Source organism: Mustelus asterias, chromosome 2 (assembly GCF_964213995.1).
Source record: "Mustelus asterias chromosome 2, sMusAst1.hap1.1, whole genome shotgun sequence".
Taxonomy (NCBI): Eukaryota; Metazoa; Chordata; class Chondrichthyes; order Carcharhiniformes; family Triakidae; genus Mustelus; species Mustelus asterias.
Genome location: NC_135802.1, coordinates 76,999,038 through 77,017,120, shown reverse-complemented (window position 1 = coordinate 77,017,120; position 18,083 = coordinate 76,999,038). Strand labels below are relative to the sequence as shown.

General features: G+C 42.7%; 1 protein-coding gene across 1 annotated transcript in view; it reads right to left on the bottom strand.

Moving 5' to 3' along the window:
• Nucleotides 1-18,083, bottom strand: part of gabbr2 (gamma-aminobutyric acid (GABA) B receptor, 2) — an 895,535-nt gene that overhangs the window by 156,039 nt on the left and 721,413 nt on the right. The window contains 2 exon segments of the mRNA XM_078200470.1: nucleotides 1,658-1,738; nucleotides 7,951-8,011. Coding sequence (XP_078056596.1) covers nucleotides 1,658-1,738; nucleotides 7,951-8,011 — 142 coding nt within the window.

Below are 18,083 nucleotides of genomic sequence, written 5' to 3'. Positions count from 1 at the left end.
CTAATACAATTATATCCTTCCATTTGGGGATCAAAACAATATTCCAGATGTAGTCTCACCAAAGTCCTGTACAATTTTAGCAAGGTGCCTTTATTCCTGTACTCCAATCTCCATGAAATAAAGGTTAATATGCCATTTGCCTTCTAATTGCTTGCTGTACCCTCATGCTAATTTTCTCTGTTCCTTGTCTGAGCATAATTAGCAGTATGTGCCTGCATGCAACAAGACATGCACAAAACTCAGGCTTGCGATGATAAGATGGCAAGTAACAGTCACAGCTCACAAGTGTCAGACCAAAACTGTGTCCTGCAAGGGACAGTTTAACCACCTCCACCTGACATTTGTATCCCCCACAATTAACATTCTTTGGATAACTATTAAACAGAAACGTAACTGGACCACACCACAGTGTGATGAAATATATTCCATTTGTCTGGATGCATGCAGCTCCAACAACACACAAGCAGCTTACACTAGTAGCTTTACTGCTTTATTTGGACTTTAAGAAGGCTTTCAACAAAGTCCCACATAAGCAATTAGTATGTAAAATAAAGTGCATGGGATTGGGGGTAGTGCATTGAGATGAATACAAAAATGGTTTGCAGACAAGAAGCAAAGAGTAGGAATAAATGGGTCTTTTCCTGAATGGTAGGCAGTGACTCGTGGAGAATTGCAGGGATCAGTACTAGGTCCTCAACTATTCAATATATATATACTCATGACTTAGATGAGTGTAATACCTTCAAATTTGCAAATCACACAAAGCTGGGTGGAAGGGTGAATTGTGAGGTGGATGCAGAGATGTTTCAGTGCGAGTTGAAAATTGAATGAGCAGGCAAATGGATGGCAGATGCAGTATAATGTGGATTAAAGTGAGGTTATCCACTTTGGTAGCAAAAACAGGAAGGCAATTATCTGAATGGCTACAAAGAGGGGATTATGCAATGAGACCTGGGTGTCCCCCCCCAATTGCTGATAGTAAACATGCAAGTGCAGCAGGCGCTAAAGAAGGCAAATGGCCTTCAGACTGAGAGGAAAGGAGCAGGGATGTCTTGCTGCAATTATACAGGGTCTTGGTAAGGCCACACCCAGAATATTGTGTGCAGTTTTGGTCTCCTTATCTGAGGAAGAATGTTCTCGCTATGGAGGGAGTCAAATGAAGATTTACCAGACTAATTCCTGTTATGGCAGGACTGACTTTTGAGGAGAGATTGAGTCGGTTAGGATTATATTTGCCAGTGTTTAGAAGAATAAGGAGATATCTCATAGAAACCTATAATATTTGAACAGGGCTAGACAGGATAGATGCAGAAAGGATGTTGCTGATGGTGGGGAAGTCCAGGACCAGGGATTGCAATCTAAGGATATGGAGTAAACCTTTTAGGACTAGGATGAGGAGATCTTGGGGCTAAAGGGATCAATGGATATGGGGGGAAGGTGGGATCTGGCTATTGAGTTGGATGATCAACCATAATCATAATGAATGGCAAAGCAGGAATGAAGGACCGAATGGCCTACTCCTGCTCTTATTTCCTATGTTTTTATGTTTACATCGATCATGGAAGTTAAAATTATAGCACGCGGGGGAATCCCAAATTTCAGGTTCCCACCTTAGTCTCAACAAAGATATCAGATATGAACATTCTGCTTGTCCTACCTTGAAACCTAAGAGTGTTGTTAATTAATTCCAGGGAGTCAGCTATGGCATTGTATTCTCCAACTTTAACTTCTATTTTATCTGTAAAGAAAGAGAGAAAATTTCATTCACATGTTTCCTGCATTACATTAAGCAATTTCATTGTGAATGTTATATTTTCTTTACAACCATAATTCACACTAGGCTGATTTGTTTCTCTATACTTGTTGAATAATCTGGCAACAAATAACTCAATTTTGTACTTGAAATATTCAGTCATACAAGTGAATATTTCTTTCAGACTGAATGAAAATGACATTAATATAGTAAGTTAGGAACCAGATTTTCATACACCAACAAGTTACACCGTCATCCGGAGTAGAAAGCATCTCATCTCATTAAAATTCCCATTTATATCTGTCAAACAAAATATCAAACTTTTTCAGATGGATTGTTTCTTCGATACCAAAAGTTAACATGTTTGTGAATCCCTCCCAGAAAAGTGACATTGGATACATCGGCGGCACAGTGAATCATTTAAGCCAAATAATTGTAATAATTAAGATACATGAGCAGATTTTATGACTAGGCACTCTCAATGCAGAACTTCCTCTCAGGAAATGTTCTCTCTGAAATTTGATCATAGATCAATGTGTCCAATTCACAGGCAGTATAGTTCTTTGCCCAGTCTTTAACCTTTCATTTCCTTTTGGTATGATACTCAGATGATGATGTCCAAAATAATAAGAGGGCATGTTTAAACCTTGATCATCTGTGGAGGGATATTGCTCTCCTGGCAGTTTAATGAGATCTATGAATATATATATATATATATATATACATCTGGAATATATGAATATGTCTTAAATCCCTAGTCTATTACTGATAAGAATGCATTAGATCTCAACTGATCTGTTGATAATTTGATGTCCTACAACGCCAGAATGTGCATAAACATGAGCTTACACTATAAACACATATGGCATCACTGCTGACTCTCATTTCATTAATGTATTCTTTTCTGATAAATTACTTATAATGCAGAATCACAGCTTCACCTACTGATGAGCTTTTTTTGTTCACCAAATATGTTTACTTATCCATTCGGAGTTAAAATTGGGACATTTACTTGATAAATAGCACACCACGGTAGCTTCATAAATGATAACTTCTTCCACATTTGTTTCCAGATCATATGGTGCTTTCAAGAATACTGAACCAAGCTGCCAGTCTGTACTGCTGTTCTCTGAGGCTGGTGTCATAAGCGCCAAATTAGGGCAGACTTCGTTATACCCATCCTATGTAACACTCCTCCACTTTGTCAATCATCAGAAGCTTTAAACACTGTGCTGTTCTATTGAAAGGTCACAAAACATTTTTCTGATTTAACATTTTATTAACATTCCTTTGGTTTTTTGCTTTTACAAAATTCCTCTTGTAGCAATGTGAAACGTTAAAACATTTCTCTCTATATTCAGCCTTAAGTGGCCAGATACTTCGCAATTTCAAAGGCTGCTTAAAGATGCAGGCTGGAATGTACTGAGCCTGCCAGAGCAGAGCTGACGTGATGATGGGGTGGCGGGGGGGGGGGGGGGTGGGCAGCTTGGAGAATCAGGTGGGAATACCCACATCAGATTCACAGGAAAATATTCCCCAATTAAGTCGGAGGCGGGAAGTGCCCAAGAGGGGAATGCTGCTGTTGGCGGATGCCAATTTAGCTCATTAATGAGCCACGTGAGAACAATTATCAAGCAGAATTTAGTGGTAACTAATGGACTTAATGGGACCAGTACCTCCTGAAGGCCGTCCAGCAACCCCGGGGTATGTGAGCATCCTCGTAGAGAGCATCTCTTGTTGTCTGGCATTCAGTGCCCAATGGAGGGATCCAGCATTGGGAAGATGGGGAGGGGGAGAAGCAGTGTTGAATGCCAACCCCTGTGCTTGCTTTGACCTCTCTAAACCTGCCTCTCTGGTGCAGCCCCATATGACACACACCCATGTCCAAGGATTCAGCTGGCTTGACAGCATACTTGCCGCAACCAGAGTTCCTAGTGGCATTGCTGACAACTGCTGGTTTCTGATTGGCTTGCAGCTCTCAGTGGGGTGGGATTTCCATCCCACTGGGGTTTGGATTGACTAAACAGCCTGATACTGGACAGTTAAGTATTTGAGGACACTTAGATCACACTGAGTAACCCTCCTCGGAGTAAACGCGAGGTTCCCACCTATGCTCCAACAGGCTGTGGAGGGACTTGGGGTGGGGGGAGCCCCATTGTTGGCACTAAATACTCGCTGATTTTCTTGCAATGATGATTGTCCTCAGGTTTTTGGATTTTTTTTCTCATTGACATCGATTTTGCTGGGATTCACTGGTGGTTCACTCAGTTAAATGCTTTCTTGATGTCAAGGGCCGTTAGTTTCACCTCCGCTCTGGCTTTCAGCTCTTGTGCAGATATCTGGACCAGACTGTGGAAAGATTTAAAGCTGAAGGGATCTGGTGGAAACCAAACTGAGAATCAAGGGGTAGGATATTGGTGAGTGGGTGTCACCTCAAGGCAGTGTTAATTTGAATTGGAGGAAACTTACTGGGCAGTAATAGTCAAACTCAGATTTATCCTGCTAACACATTTTTGGCTTCTCTTGCCCAGAGTTCATGCAAGAGAAATAATAATGTCCAAGCCTTTTCCATGGAAAAATGGTTAAAGAATCCTAAACCAGGATACATCCATGGTGATGTTTAAATAAAAGCTTTAGTAAAGGCACTGATGAACAATCGCTTTGTAACTCAGATTTGTAGAAGATATAATGAGCTTGGTTTCTGATATGAATCTAACTTCTCTTATAAATCAAATTAGTATTGGGTCATATTACAACAGCTGTGCCAGTGTTTATAATAACCAGTTCTGCTGATCCTATTAATACCTGCACAATTTATATATTCTTAGTGGAATAGTCTGCCTAGCGATGTTGTACAAGTCTTTCAGAATGAAAACATCAGCCCTGGGAAAATTCTACATGTTAAAAATCTCCTATAAGTTGATCCAGCAGCTAATGCACTACAGTAGTTGCCCAAAAGGTCAATTCTCTTGCGGTTAGAAAATGGATCTGGAGGAGAATTTAAAGCAGTATTTCTGTTGCATTGAGGAATTTTCTGTGTGGCAGGAAGAACAACGGATAGAACTTTAACTCAAAAAAAGCAGGCAGTCTGGGTCAGGTGGACAGTTAATGGCCACGATTCTGCCGAGAAAAATCTATGTGCTGCCATCAGCGGGAAAAGCGGACTGTTTCCACTGGTGCTAGCAGTGCTAACCAGGTGTGATTCAACCACTCTCTCATTGCAAAAAAAAATCTCCAACATGAAACACGCTGGCAAGCCCGGCTTCACAGAAATCAGGGTGCCCTTTTTAAAGGGTGCCCTGATTTCAGGGTACAGTGCCAGGCCCCCCTCCCCCCCCCCCCCCAACCATTGTAACCCACTGCAGACAAGGGAGCATCCCCAATCCTTCACCACAGAAGGCAACCTCCCCCAAACCAATAAATGTTTGGGTAAACTGCCATCACGCCATACAGTCATGAGGATGACGAAACCCCACCACCTCCCACCTAGTCAGAGACCAAACCCAACCCATCAGAGGCTTCATGCTCAACCCCCCAGTCAGAGGTCTCAACCTCCTCCCCCTGACTCCACAAGAGTAAGACAGTAAGCATGGACTGGATGGACTGTAGCTATTCTAATAGCCTTTAGGAAAGGAAACCTGATTTCCTTTCCCAGCCTGGTCTACATATGGCTCCAGTCCCCCACAACTCTATGTTTGTACTTTCAACTGCAACCGCTTAAAGAGACATCTATCTAGAAAGAAGGAATTAACAACAAGCCTTCTGAGGGCAGCCATGAATGAGTAGACTTTCTTTCAGGTGTATTTCTTTATTATAAAACAATAGATCTGTATCAACAAAGTGCAATTGACTTGGGAGTCCTGACTATAATTTTCACAAGAAATTTAAACATGTAGAAAGCTATGTTCAAATTTTTAACATGAATTGCATGCATTGAATTTGTAATGCCTGTGAGTGAGTCACGAGTTCTGGCAATCTTTCATGATGGAGCTTATCCTGCAGTTTTCACAAACCCAGTAACAATGGTTAAATCATAGGTGCAAGATCTTTGTCTCTCCACACAGACCCAAGATATCCATTTATACCAAAACATAAACATGGCTAAAAGTGACAAGCTGCCACTGGGGCCTTAGTGAATGGCCAAGTGGCCTTAATATATATTCTCATCTTTCTTATTCCCTTTTCCCTGAATTATTTTTATCCTGTAGGATTTGAGTGTGTTTTATTTTGCTATTTGGGATGTTTGAGCATCCATCGTATTAATGTAAGCCCTCCATTAAATCTATAAGCCGTATAAATTTTAGCAGAAGATTTGCTGAGATAACCTGAACAACCTCTTGCTTCTAGTTGGTCAAAAAAGAAAAACAAATCATGTGAAATGACCAGCACAATGCATATATACAAGGGATCCCAAGACTTCAGATAAGAGAGTGGGAGCACATAATCTCTCACATCAGGCTGCTGTCAAATGTTAAGCTTGAAGGCCTGTGTGTTCCTGTCAGTATGACAAATCCCTTCCCAGATACTCTGACACATTTAGTAAAGTCTTATAGTTAACTGATAGCGAAGGAAATTGGACTTTAATGATTTCAATTTGTGTGGTTTTACCTGATGGTAACCATTTAAGAAGAAAAAAACCCATTATTTCATTTATGACAATTCTCCTCTTCTGTTGGACAAACTACTTCCATGGCAATGTTAGCAGCATATGGCAATCAAGGCAAAGTAGGCAGTGGCCTCATTGAAGCAGAGGTGGTTCTTAATTATTTTTGAATTCTCTTCTGTCCAATCAGATTGGCCAGAGAATGGGCAGCTTATGGAATTCGCTACCACAGAAAGTAGTCGAGACCAAAATATTGAATGTTTTCAAGAAGCAGTTAGATATAGCATTTGAGGCGAAGGGCATCAAAGGATATGGGGGAAGGTGGGATCAGGCTATTGAGTTGGATGAACAGCCATGGTCATAATGAATGGCAGAGCAGGCTCGAAGAGCTGAATGGCCACCTCCTGCTCCTATTTTCTATGTTTCTATAAAACAAAGGTATTAAGATCAAGCAGAGATATATTTCAATTGCTGTGGTGCAAAGTTATAAACACCCCTGCACCCATGTATCTCAGTCTTGAGCAGTGCAGTACGACGATTATGTACCAAAGTGTTAGAATTTGGATTACATGTGTCAAAAGGCAGGGAAACCAGGCAGGTTTCCATTCACATCCTCACCATCATTCACATGTGGCAAAGCAATAACTGTCACTACTGGAATGGAGGAAGGAAATCCTAACTAATGCAAGGTGTGGTGTAGGGGCACTCTTTTCTACCTGTTCATCTTGATTTTTCTCCACCATACTGTTTGATTTTGGCCAGTATAGTGGAGTCCTATGTGTTCATACCATCAGTCAGATTTTCTTGCCCTCCTTTGTCCTCCATATAAACTTACAACTGAATTTAATGCTCTGCCCTTGCCCCAGGTAAGATCATTCAGTGGCTGTTTCCCACCCAGCCTCAATTTTTAGGCTAGCGGGATGGGTTCCAAGAATAGAGGAAGTCCAAAAATAACCAGGTTAAGGCCTTGGGTGGGAAGTAGAGTGGAGTTGCCTCCATCAGAAACCCCCTTTAAACTGTGGGCCTCTACCCCTTTAGGTCCGGTAACCACTGGGACCCCTTACCTTTGGCCTCTCCAGCAACACCCCAATCCCTCACTATCCACCCACACAGGCCTCCACTACCCTCCCAGTCCTGAGACCGCCCCCAAAAGCTTACCTTTACCTTGAATCCTGTAAGGCTCCAGTCCAGTCCTGTCCAATCAAATTGGCCAGCAGCTCTCAAAGGCGGGACTTCCTTCTGATTTAGGGTTGAAAGTCCCAACTGCAGACAATTATTGTTCATTGGAGCAGGAAGAGTCAGTGGGGATGTGTTACCTGCTGACTCTTTGGATGGCGGGAAGGGAAACTCTGCCATCCTAAAAACCCCGGCCAGACTGATCAATGAAAGCCAAGCTAAATCCTGAAAGGTGATCATTTTTACAAGAATGGCAATAAAATTAGATCTCAGGTTGTGATAAGTCCCCAGTGCCTGGCATGGGGAGCATGGAAGCAGGTGGACAATGGTAGGAAATGTTTAACTAGGTGGTGCTCTGAAACAATAACAATCTTGGAAAAAAGTAATCAGGGAAAGCATCACACACTGTTCAGCTTACCTTGAAATTGTGAGAATATGATAGTCCCCATTCGCTCTCCATTTCTAAACACAACTTGCCCCTGTCAACAAAATGATAAAATCATTTCAAAATGGTGGAGCATATTACAACTTTATCTCATAAGTTTTAATGTGGATTTAGTGTGCCGCTTATGACCAAAAACCATCCCCATATTTTTTCAGAAGCTGTAACTACTAACAATTCCAAAGGGGAATCCATTCATAAGCAACCCACTGACTCCAGGCAGATTTGCCAACAACAAATTTGAAATAGTAATTGAATATCATCATGGTAAAGTAATGCTCTCAGAGATATTGTGCTTCTCCACAGGTGCCAGGTAGTAATCCTTGCTGATAGACTCAATACTGAAAGATATCCAAGGGCATGAACTTGGGGTAATTGCCTACTAGTGTCTCAGTAAAGACGCTGTAAAAAATTAGGTCTGGTATATTTAAGTCTAATTAAATGTGTAGTACAATGATAACTGATAATTACTGCCAAACAACCTCTCTGGCCCTGAAAATTAATATAACAGGTCATTCCTACAGAAGTTAATTTTGTTGGCAATTTTAAAAAAAACAGTGGTCAGAATTTTCTCAGAAAAATTCTAAATGTCAAACGGGCAAGAAAACGGGAGGTTTTCTCACATGTTTTCCAGCGAGTTAAGTTAAGTGAGTTTACGGCACTCTGTGCAATACAGGGGCCGTAATGTGATTCCTGCCAGTAGGGGTGTGGAGCCTATTCATGCCGGGAAGATGTATGCACACTGTTAGGGGCACCATTGTGCAGGTGTCCCCCGATCTCCCGGCATGCTGTGCACACACTGGTGGACAGTGCCAGGGTACCCAGTGCCCGGGTGCCCAGTGCCCGTGTGCCAGGCTGGTGAGCCATCACATCGGGTCCCCGCTGGTGGGGACCATGTGTGATCCTCACCCATAAGGACCTCCACTGGTGAGTTTGGTGAGCTTAGACTATTACCTCCCGGGCTCGTTAATGACATTAATATTCCCAGGCACGAGGCTGATTTCACTGACAGGACAGGGCTGGCAATATCGGGAGAGGCGAGAAATCGGGCACGAAGCCGATTTTTCACCTCTCACTCATATGTCCCACCTCGCTATGCTACTCAGCCCCATATTGTTCTTACTTTTTCTGACAGTCTCGTTTATCGCTCTCTTAATCCTACCTGTCTTCCCCAATCTTTATTCCAGTTTGTGTACATGGTTTGAATCTCATTTATACTTCCTGTTTTTCATATCCTGCTTTGTAATTAAATGGGTTTTGAGTGAGTGAAAATGTCACCCTCTGTTCCTGTTCAGATTCTTCAACCTGATTCACTTGTTGCCTACTAATTGGCACCCAGGTGTCCTCTAGAGGTGTCACAGTGAATCAGATGTCAGATTAGAGCAAGTCTCCGCTCTATAGCTTGCAAAAAAAAATAGACAGCTGTCAGCAAGGTGAATGCCGAGAGCTGTTCCTCCCAGCAGACTCTAAAATCTGAGCCAATATTGTGCTTTGAATATGTAAGCCTGAGCAGAAAAACAAATAAAACAAGACAAGAGTTGAAGAAATCATGAAATGATAATAAACAAGGCAAAAATCTTGGGCCCACTGTCATCCAATTTTGGTTCTATTTTCCCAGATTGCCTCCTCTCGTTTCCACCACCAGCCCCTGTCTGGCCCCCATCCTCAGACCTATCCTGGGGGCTGATTCAGTAAAAGTGACACAGTTACCAGGTTGCCAGAGCAACTATATTTCAGTCTAAGTGCCAACAATTATCTTGTAAATTGAATCTCTGTCTATATATGCCCCGTTTGTGAACCCAATCCTCCACTCACCTGATGAAGGGGCAGCACTCTGAAAGCTCGTGCTACCAAATAAACCTGTTGGACTTTAACCTGGTATTGTGAGACTTCTTACTGTAAGTGCCAACAGCATGAAAACAGACTTAAATAGAAGATAGTCATCATGGGCTTTGATTAATGGAGGTAGAGCTGTGATAAGTTACATTAACTATTTTTATCAAGGGTATCGGTAAAATGCTGAAAAGTCTCAAAAACATATTGCCACTCTGAGCTTTATAGTGGAAACTTGCCCTAATCTAACAACTGATTCAGTGTGACACCTGGGTGCCAGTTTAGTACAGTAAGAAGTCTCACAACATCAGGTTATAGTCCAACAGGTTTATTTGGTAGCACAAGCTTTCGGAGTGTTGCTCCTTCTTCAGGTGAGTGAAGAGTTGTGTTCACAAACAGGGCACACAGTATGCCCTGTTTGTATGCCCCGCTTGTGAACACAACTCCTCACTCACCTGAAGAAGGAGCGACACTCCGAAAGCTTGTGCTACCAAATGAACCTGTTGGACTTTAACCTGGTGTTGTGAGACTTCTTTCTGTGCTTAGTCCAACGCCGGCATCTCCACATCATGCCAATTAGTAGACAACAAATGAATCAGGTTGAAGAATCAGCCCAACCAGCATCAGATTGATACTCCGCACCCACTTTCCTGTGCTAAATTTATTTAGTGCCTGTCTCGCCCAACTTTCCTGACTCAGGCTCAGTGAGATTCAAGAAACCAGCAGGCTCCTGATTCCAGAGTTGGAGTCAAAAGAATTGAAGTGAAGGAGGACACGCCCCTTTTTTTTACAGCTGCTGCAAAAGCAGGTGAGTTAAAGGTCCCATTGAAAATAACAAGCAGGAGAAGATAATATTCTAAGGTAAGTGGATGGAATTTGAAGGGTGAGAGCGTTAGATATTGAGGGTGGTCAGTCATTATGATGTCAGACATCGGAGGGAGGAGGATCGGACATTGGGATGGTGGATGCTGGTACTTGGAGGGTTTGGAAAGGGTCATATATTGGGGGATTTGGGTTGGGTCGGAGGTAGACCTGCTGGGTCAGGGGGCTATGGGTGGGAAATACTGGGGTGTGGTTATAGTGCCAGACGTAAGGGGCTTGGGTGGGGGAGGGATTTGGGTGATGCTGGACATTGGGTAGGGGGTAGGTGAGTCAGGTTGGTGATGGGGTCTAGTCGAGTCAGGTGGTGTAGCTTGGGTCAGGTCATGAACTGGGTCTGGCTGGGTTGGGGGAGGTGGGGACAGTGGTTCAGTTTGGGTCAGGGGGCAGGTCAGGTCAGTTTGGGCCTGATCAGATCAGGTGGTGTCCAGCTGGATTGGTTCAGGGCGGAGGGATTGGGGGAGCTTGAATTAGGTCATGGGGCGGGGGGGAGGGTGGGGGGGGGGATAAGATCCACCCAGGTTGAGTCAGGGGCTGAGGTGCAGAGGGTGGGTTGAGGCAGGTGACACTCGGGTGGGGTGATTGGGTTGGGTTCAGTATGGGGCTTGGGGAATCCTGTGTGGGTAGGGGGAGTCAGGGCTGGGGTATACTGTGGGAGGATTGCTTACTGTGTGAGGGGAGAGGGTTTGGTGAGCAGTGTATGAGGTGCCCCGTGTTTTTATTTCTTCTAACTCTTTCAGAGTAATCATTACTGTAGCACTCGTAGAACCATCCTACTTTAGCAATTTAAATCACTTTGTCAGTTTGTTCCCAGTGCAGCTGGGTTTATGAGACAATTGTCCAGGGTGGCACGGTGGCTAGCACTGCTGCCTCTCAGCGCCAGGGACCCGGGTTCAATTCCGGCCTCGAGTGACTGTCTGTGTGGAGTTTGCACATTCTCCCCATGTCTGCGTGAGTTTCCTCCGGGTGCTCCGGTTTCCTCCCACAGTCTATAGATGTGCAGGTTAGGTGGATTGACCATGATATATTTCCCCTTAGTGTCAGGAGGATTAGCAGGGTAAATATATGGGGTTACAGGGATAGGGCATGGGTGGGATTGTTGTCGGTGCAGGCTTGATGGGCCGAATGGCCTCTTTCTGCACTGTAAGGATTCTCTAATCCTATGCAAGAGAGTGCTTCTGGACAATTGATGCATCAACCCTTACCTGGGAACTTCCCAGAGGGATTCCCCCGCGCATGTTTGGGGCACGCCTCAAATCTGCTGCTGCAGGACCAGAAAGTTACAGGCTATTGTGAAATGATTAATGATGGGAGTCACTTACTCCAAAACATGCATTTTCTTTAACATCAATAAAGGACCTTGATGCTGTGGATGAGGTGTTGCAACCATGTAAGTGCTCAGGAAAGTCTAAAACTAAATAAAACTAAAATTTAACACCAAGGTGATGAATCACATCGACATTTTATGAATTTTTCTGATCTACTGCTATAACTTTGTTCAAGATTTGTGGAAACCATATACAAATGGATTAAATTCTCATTTCCAATATACCTTTGCACTAAAAAAAAGCACTGCAATGGCATAGCATTATAGTTGTGCTAATTCCCATTCACACTTGCAAACTTTCCACTACAAACCAGTGATTAGCAATTAGGAGTGGTAAAGTTGGGTAATTATTCCCCAATAAAAACAAAATACTGCTGGGAATTTAAATAAAAACTGAAGAGCGAGAAACATTCAGCATTTCAGGCAGGATTTGTGGAGAGATGAACAGAGAATTGGCCTGATTCATTAATTGTGTTTCCTTTTCCACTCAGCTACTAGACCTGCTGAATATTTCCAGCATTATCTGATTATTCCCTACACTGTTCCAGGATAGCACCACTTGTCCTGACATTATCCTGACTAAGATCAGCTAGTTTAGCATAGAACAGGGATAAAACCTGTGAATTTACCAACCTAGAATATTTCAGACTGTATTTTTATTTGAAAAGCATCTGTAAATTAAGTATAGGTGACCAAGAGAAAATAAAGAGAAAATTAAAGTATCAGGTCAATAGTAACTTAGAAGAGAAAAAAGTTGGTGGAAATGGAGCAATAGCTTTGTACAATTTTACCTTCAAAATGATACAAATGGACACATGTCCAGTGTATGAGTCATAGTTTGAGATACTTAACACTGATATTTGTAAATATAGTGACTGTCAAATAGGTATAAATGAGTATTAACATTAATCAATAAATACAGATAAACCATCCAACGTCAATGCAGGCACTTGTATACTTCTCCATTCTCTGTAAGCAATATCATAACCACTTTGTACTGTGGACAATCTCACAAACCAGAAATGAGATGAATGGTCAATTAATTTTTTTGACAATTTTGGGTCGATGCAACTTTGCCAAAGAACCTTTTATGGCCAAATGAACAGGAAATGGGGGCTTTAATGTAACATTTCTTCTCGAAATTGGTGCTGGCAATAATGCCGCGTTCGGTTTAAAATATATTTTCAAGCGAAGTTTACAAGCACAGTCATCTGTCTCAGAAATGAGTGTTACCGCTGGTCCGAGCAGACACTTATTAAAATAGTGGAGAGAGGAATCTCATATAATAAATAATGTGACCAGGCTAGTGTAAACCCCAAGTTTCACAGACAGTGGGAGTTACATACATTAGTTTAAAGTCCTAACTGTTGGACGTAATGTGCATTTCTAGAGTAGCTGAAATAAAATATTTAGTTAGATAGCTTTTTTGTCTGAGTCAAAGTCTCTGAAAGTACATAGTTTCCACTCCAGAGATGGGTGGTTAATTCATAATTTACTGGATATATTAGTCATTTGACATATTAGCTGAATAGAATTTGAACCTGTGGGGAAGCAATTATCAATTTAAAAACAGCATGGATCTAGCTTTAGCTTCATTGAAGTATCAGAGATTTTCTCTTTGTAAATATAGAGAAGAACATAAAGACTTGTACACATAGTGGATGCTCCTTTCTTTCGATTTTAACATTAATTAACAAAGATAAAATGGGACCCAATGTAATATTGCTTCTAAAGAGATTTCACTGAAGGTAATAAAAGTTCTTTCTCACAGAATGAAAGATGTTGAAGTGTGACACCATGCTATTCACTATATGACCGAATAACCTTATGTTCTAAAAAACTACTGACAGAGTTTAGGAATTGTTCTCAGAGCTCCAATGTATATTACTCTTCCACTAAAATTGACTTTCTTTGTAAGACAGTCTCAAGCTGCTGAAATATTTAAATTGAGATAAAGATTTTAAAAAAGGTGAAAACCTGATGTAAATACACAATAGCCATTATCATCTGAAAAGAGAAATATTAAGTGTCAGGTAGAGGCACTTCGCTAGAATCACAAGAGATATTTGAAGTGAGAGAAAATAAACTTATAAAAGTGATTGTGCACAACAAAATTGTTACTCATGAATAGAATGACACTGCCTATTGTGTGCTTATACTTCCAAAGACTGATTTAATAAGAGAATGCCATTTTAGTAGGATAGGAGAAATTTTATCGGGGAGATGGGAGGATGTGAGGGACCTTGGTGGCAAGCAAAATAAACAATCTGACAAGGCCAAGGATGTGGAGGCCCTTGTTTTGGGGTAGACACCTGCCCACTAATCGGCCAGACTGACTTCCTGGCCAACAAGCAGGAGTGGATACTAACAGCAGGAGTCAGGAACCTCAGGAATGGTTCCCGGCAGTCAATGGGGAAAAGGATGAGAAGAAGTAAGTTGAAAGATTGGACTCCTGAGTAGACTAAGGGAGTCAAAATACAGGGGAAATAATTAGAGCTGGCAGAAGGTTGAAGTCTTCAACTTTGTGAGGCCCACCAGGTGTTCTGAAAAGAACCAATCTTCAGTGCTTACCTCATGTGTCCAACAGGTTGATGTGATGTGTTTAGTATGTGGGTGAGTTAGCATGCTTCTTGTTTCAGTGTGCTAGTTTGCTTCTCATTTTCAGCCTGCGCTGCTGGTTAGCAGAAATGTGAAAAAAGAACCAAATGTATAAATCGTTCTCTGTCAGTACACAGCCTCTCCATTAGTGAGTCTTCAGCCATACCTCCTCATGGCGGCACATCGGACCATTGCAGCCCCAGGATAATGCTTCAGAGGATGCTGGATCTAACAACGGGAAATGTTTCATGAGCTTTTTTTAAACTTACACTTTCTTCCAGAATAAACCATGCCACAAGGTGTCCTGGAGACATCCAAGATCAGGCCGTTGGCACCAGCTGGATCTGATCATTACCAGACCTGACTCTCTGAACAACGTTCTTAACAGACATACTACCACAGCACTGACTGTGGTTCAGATCGCCCACTGGTGTGTACCAGAGTTCGGATGAAGCACTTGCCTATGAAGCCAAAACCAACAGGTCCACAACTGAACAGATGCTCTCTAGCATTTCCAGACAGAGTGCAGAAACAAAACGGAGCATACTTTGAGAAACCATCCACAATACCACACTCGGCAGAAATGAGAAGAGCGGAAAATACTGACTGCTTTGAAGCTAACATCACGATGATGGAACCTGACATTGAAGCCAAGCCATCCACTCTCATTAATTACAGGAGAGATCTGAGTAAGAAAACTTTAAAAGCACCAAGATCCACTTGAAGTAAAGTCCAATAAACTGCAAGGCATCACGCCCAACTGAGATAAAAATTAAAATCCCGATAAAATGGAAGCATGCAAACGACCTCTTGGCAATAGATGGTCTGCATGCACCCATTCCTTCCACCCACCGCGATCTACTTCCTGATTGACTGTCTACCCACTTTGCTCTCCCACACCCGCCCATCGCATCACCCCCACTCCTGACCTACCTTCTGCAATTGGTACGACTGTCAGCATTCTGATCAGCCTCCTGCAAGAGGATTGGCTGCCTGAGTCCCCACCAACTAACCTCCTGACAGTGTATTGGTAGCCTGCCATCCCCAACATTTCTGTTAAGACTGGAATTTGACAGGCTGGGGTCAGGTTTGAGATATCAATTTTTAACCATCGACTCAATAGGCCAGTCTCTACTTATTATGTGACTGACCAATGAAAACACCTGAATGTATAATTTTGCAAAGTATAATTCCAGCACTAATGGATAAAATCATGCAAATGAAAAAAAAATCAGTTAATCATAAAGCTTCCAAAATAATGAACTTTTAGCACTTCTCAGTTAGCTAACAAGCCACTTAGTCAGCTTAAATTTTCCAAACATTGTTATTTCAGCTGTGCAGTACACAAATCCAGGGAGAAAGCCTGAATGCAAAAACAAATAGCAGGTTTGATGATAAAGTGCTCCAAACTCAAGTTCAGCAGGGAGATGATGGTGCAGTGGTAATGTCATTGGACTAAGTAATCCAGCAACCCAGGCTAATGCTCTGGAGACATGAGTTTAAATCCCACCATGCCCATACCAGTACAGCTACGACATTGGCAGTGCGGAAATTACCCACTGTTCCACAAACAGCAACATAAACCCATTAATTATTCCTGCATTAGCCGCCTCTCCATCATCAGTGAATGAAGGATGATATTGTTCATAACAATAAATTGCTAACTGCTCAATTTGGGTTCCACCAGGAACAATCAACTTCTGACCTCATTACAGCCTAAAATAACTGAACTCAAAAATGTGAGGCGGAAATGTCATAGACGTCATGAAATCCATTTTTCTGATCTTGTGTCCAGGCAACAAATCTAAAACTGACCCAAGAACATTGCAATAAAAAATGACCCAACAGCATTGCAATAAAAAAGCTACAAATAGAAAATACCAAGGTTGGACTAAATGTCATATAATTCCAAACAAATCCTTTTCTACATTTTTCAACACATCTAACTTTCATCATCCTCCAGTTCTTTGGCATAATTCTCATTTCCAAAAATATTCCCAGACTGGTCTCTGACAATGTTGATAATCTATGGGGTTAATTGAAACCAATAAATTGATACACGGTGCCTGATTTTACCATTTTCATTCTAAGTGCTGAATCGGGGCGCAATTCAGATCAGACTTGGAAATCTGTTCTCAGGCGCCCCCATACACACTTAATTTGAAAAAACAATCGTGGGTCTGAATTGCGCTGTGGGCAGGGCTTATCGTGCCTGAAACAATCGGAGCTTTGAACTGCGCATGTGCAGTGAGAAAAAAATTCAAAAACCACGCCCCTGTCACATCATTCCCGGGCCATAAAAAGCAGATAAAGCAGGCCTGGTAGTGAAAAGCGGGAACGATGGCCCCCACAGACATCACCTCACTCCCACAACATAAATGCCCCCCCTTATCCACCCACCCCCCTGCTATCCAGACCGATCGTGACTCTCTGCCTCCCTTCGCCCCCACCGATCACCCGCAGAGTGGCAGCTGTCCCCCCTGCCCCCCCACCAGACAACAATCTGGCCTCCCTCTGCCCCACCCCTCCAACCAGACAACAATCTGGCCTCCTTCCCCCCCCACTCATCAGAAAACGATCTGTCCACCCTCCCTCCCCCCACCAGAGATACATCTGAGCCGCCTCCACCTTCCCTCCCCCACCACCAGAAAATGATCGGGTCTCCCTTCTCCCGCCCCCCCCCCTCATCAGAGAATGATCTGGCCCGCATCCCTCTCCTCCCTCCACCAGCGATCTGAGTCAGAGAGCCGTTGGAAGCTCTGAACTTACCTCTTCAGAAGCTGGAGCACCCGAAACAGACCTTTGCTGAGCAGGTCTGTTTCGCCCTGAATCTGGGCACGTGAACGCGATGGTAAAGGGGAAAATGCTGGTAAAGTTGGGCGGGCAGCCCATTAATTCAATTTAAATGCATGCAAATGCATTTAAATCGCTGTTGCGCCCGTTTTGGATGCAAATCGTATTGCGGCCATTTTCGGGCCTTGGTAAAGTGGGCATCTGTGTGGACGCGGGCGCGGATCGTGTTAATGGCCTCACGCCCAACTTTGCCACGTTTTCGTGCCCGAAAATGGGCGCAACGCAATGGTAAAATCAGGCCCACTGAGTGACTTTATTTCTGTTTTGTTGTGTGGTTGGGGTCTAGACAAGGGCTTTTTCCAAGTATGTGCTGCTCAAATCTGTAGTTTCTCAAAACCATTACTCTGTTATTTTACAGCAAGTATTTACAAATTTGACCTCTACACAAGGTTGGAGTTTCTCCTCTTTCCAGATTTCTTACTTCTCTATGATCTGATATCATTATTACAACAACCTTGTTCCGGTGTTTCCGGTGTTAGCCCTTTATCTATATCACTTCCAAGTCTTTATGCCTTTTATATACACAACCTCCTACATCTCCATCCAAAGTCTCAGACTTAGTCTCTGAGATATCCTGATCAATCTCCCTGATCCTGATGAGGTTGTGGATATTCTGTAC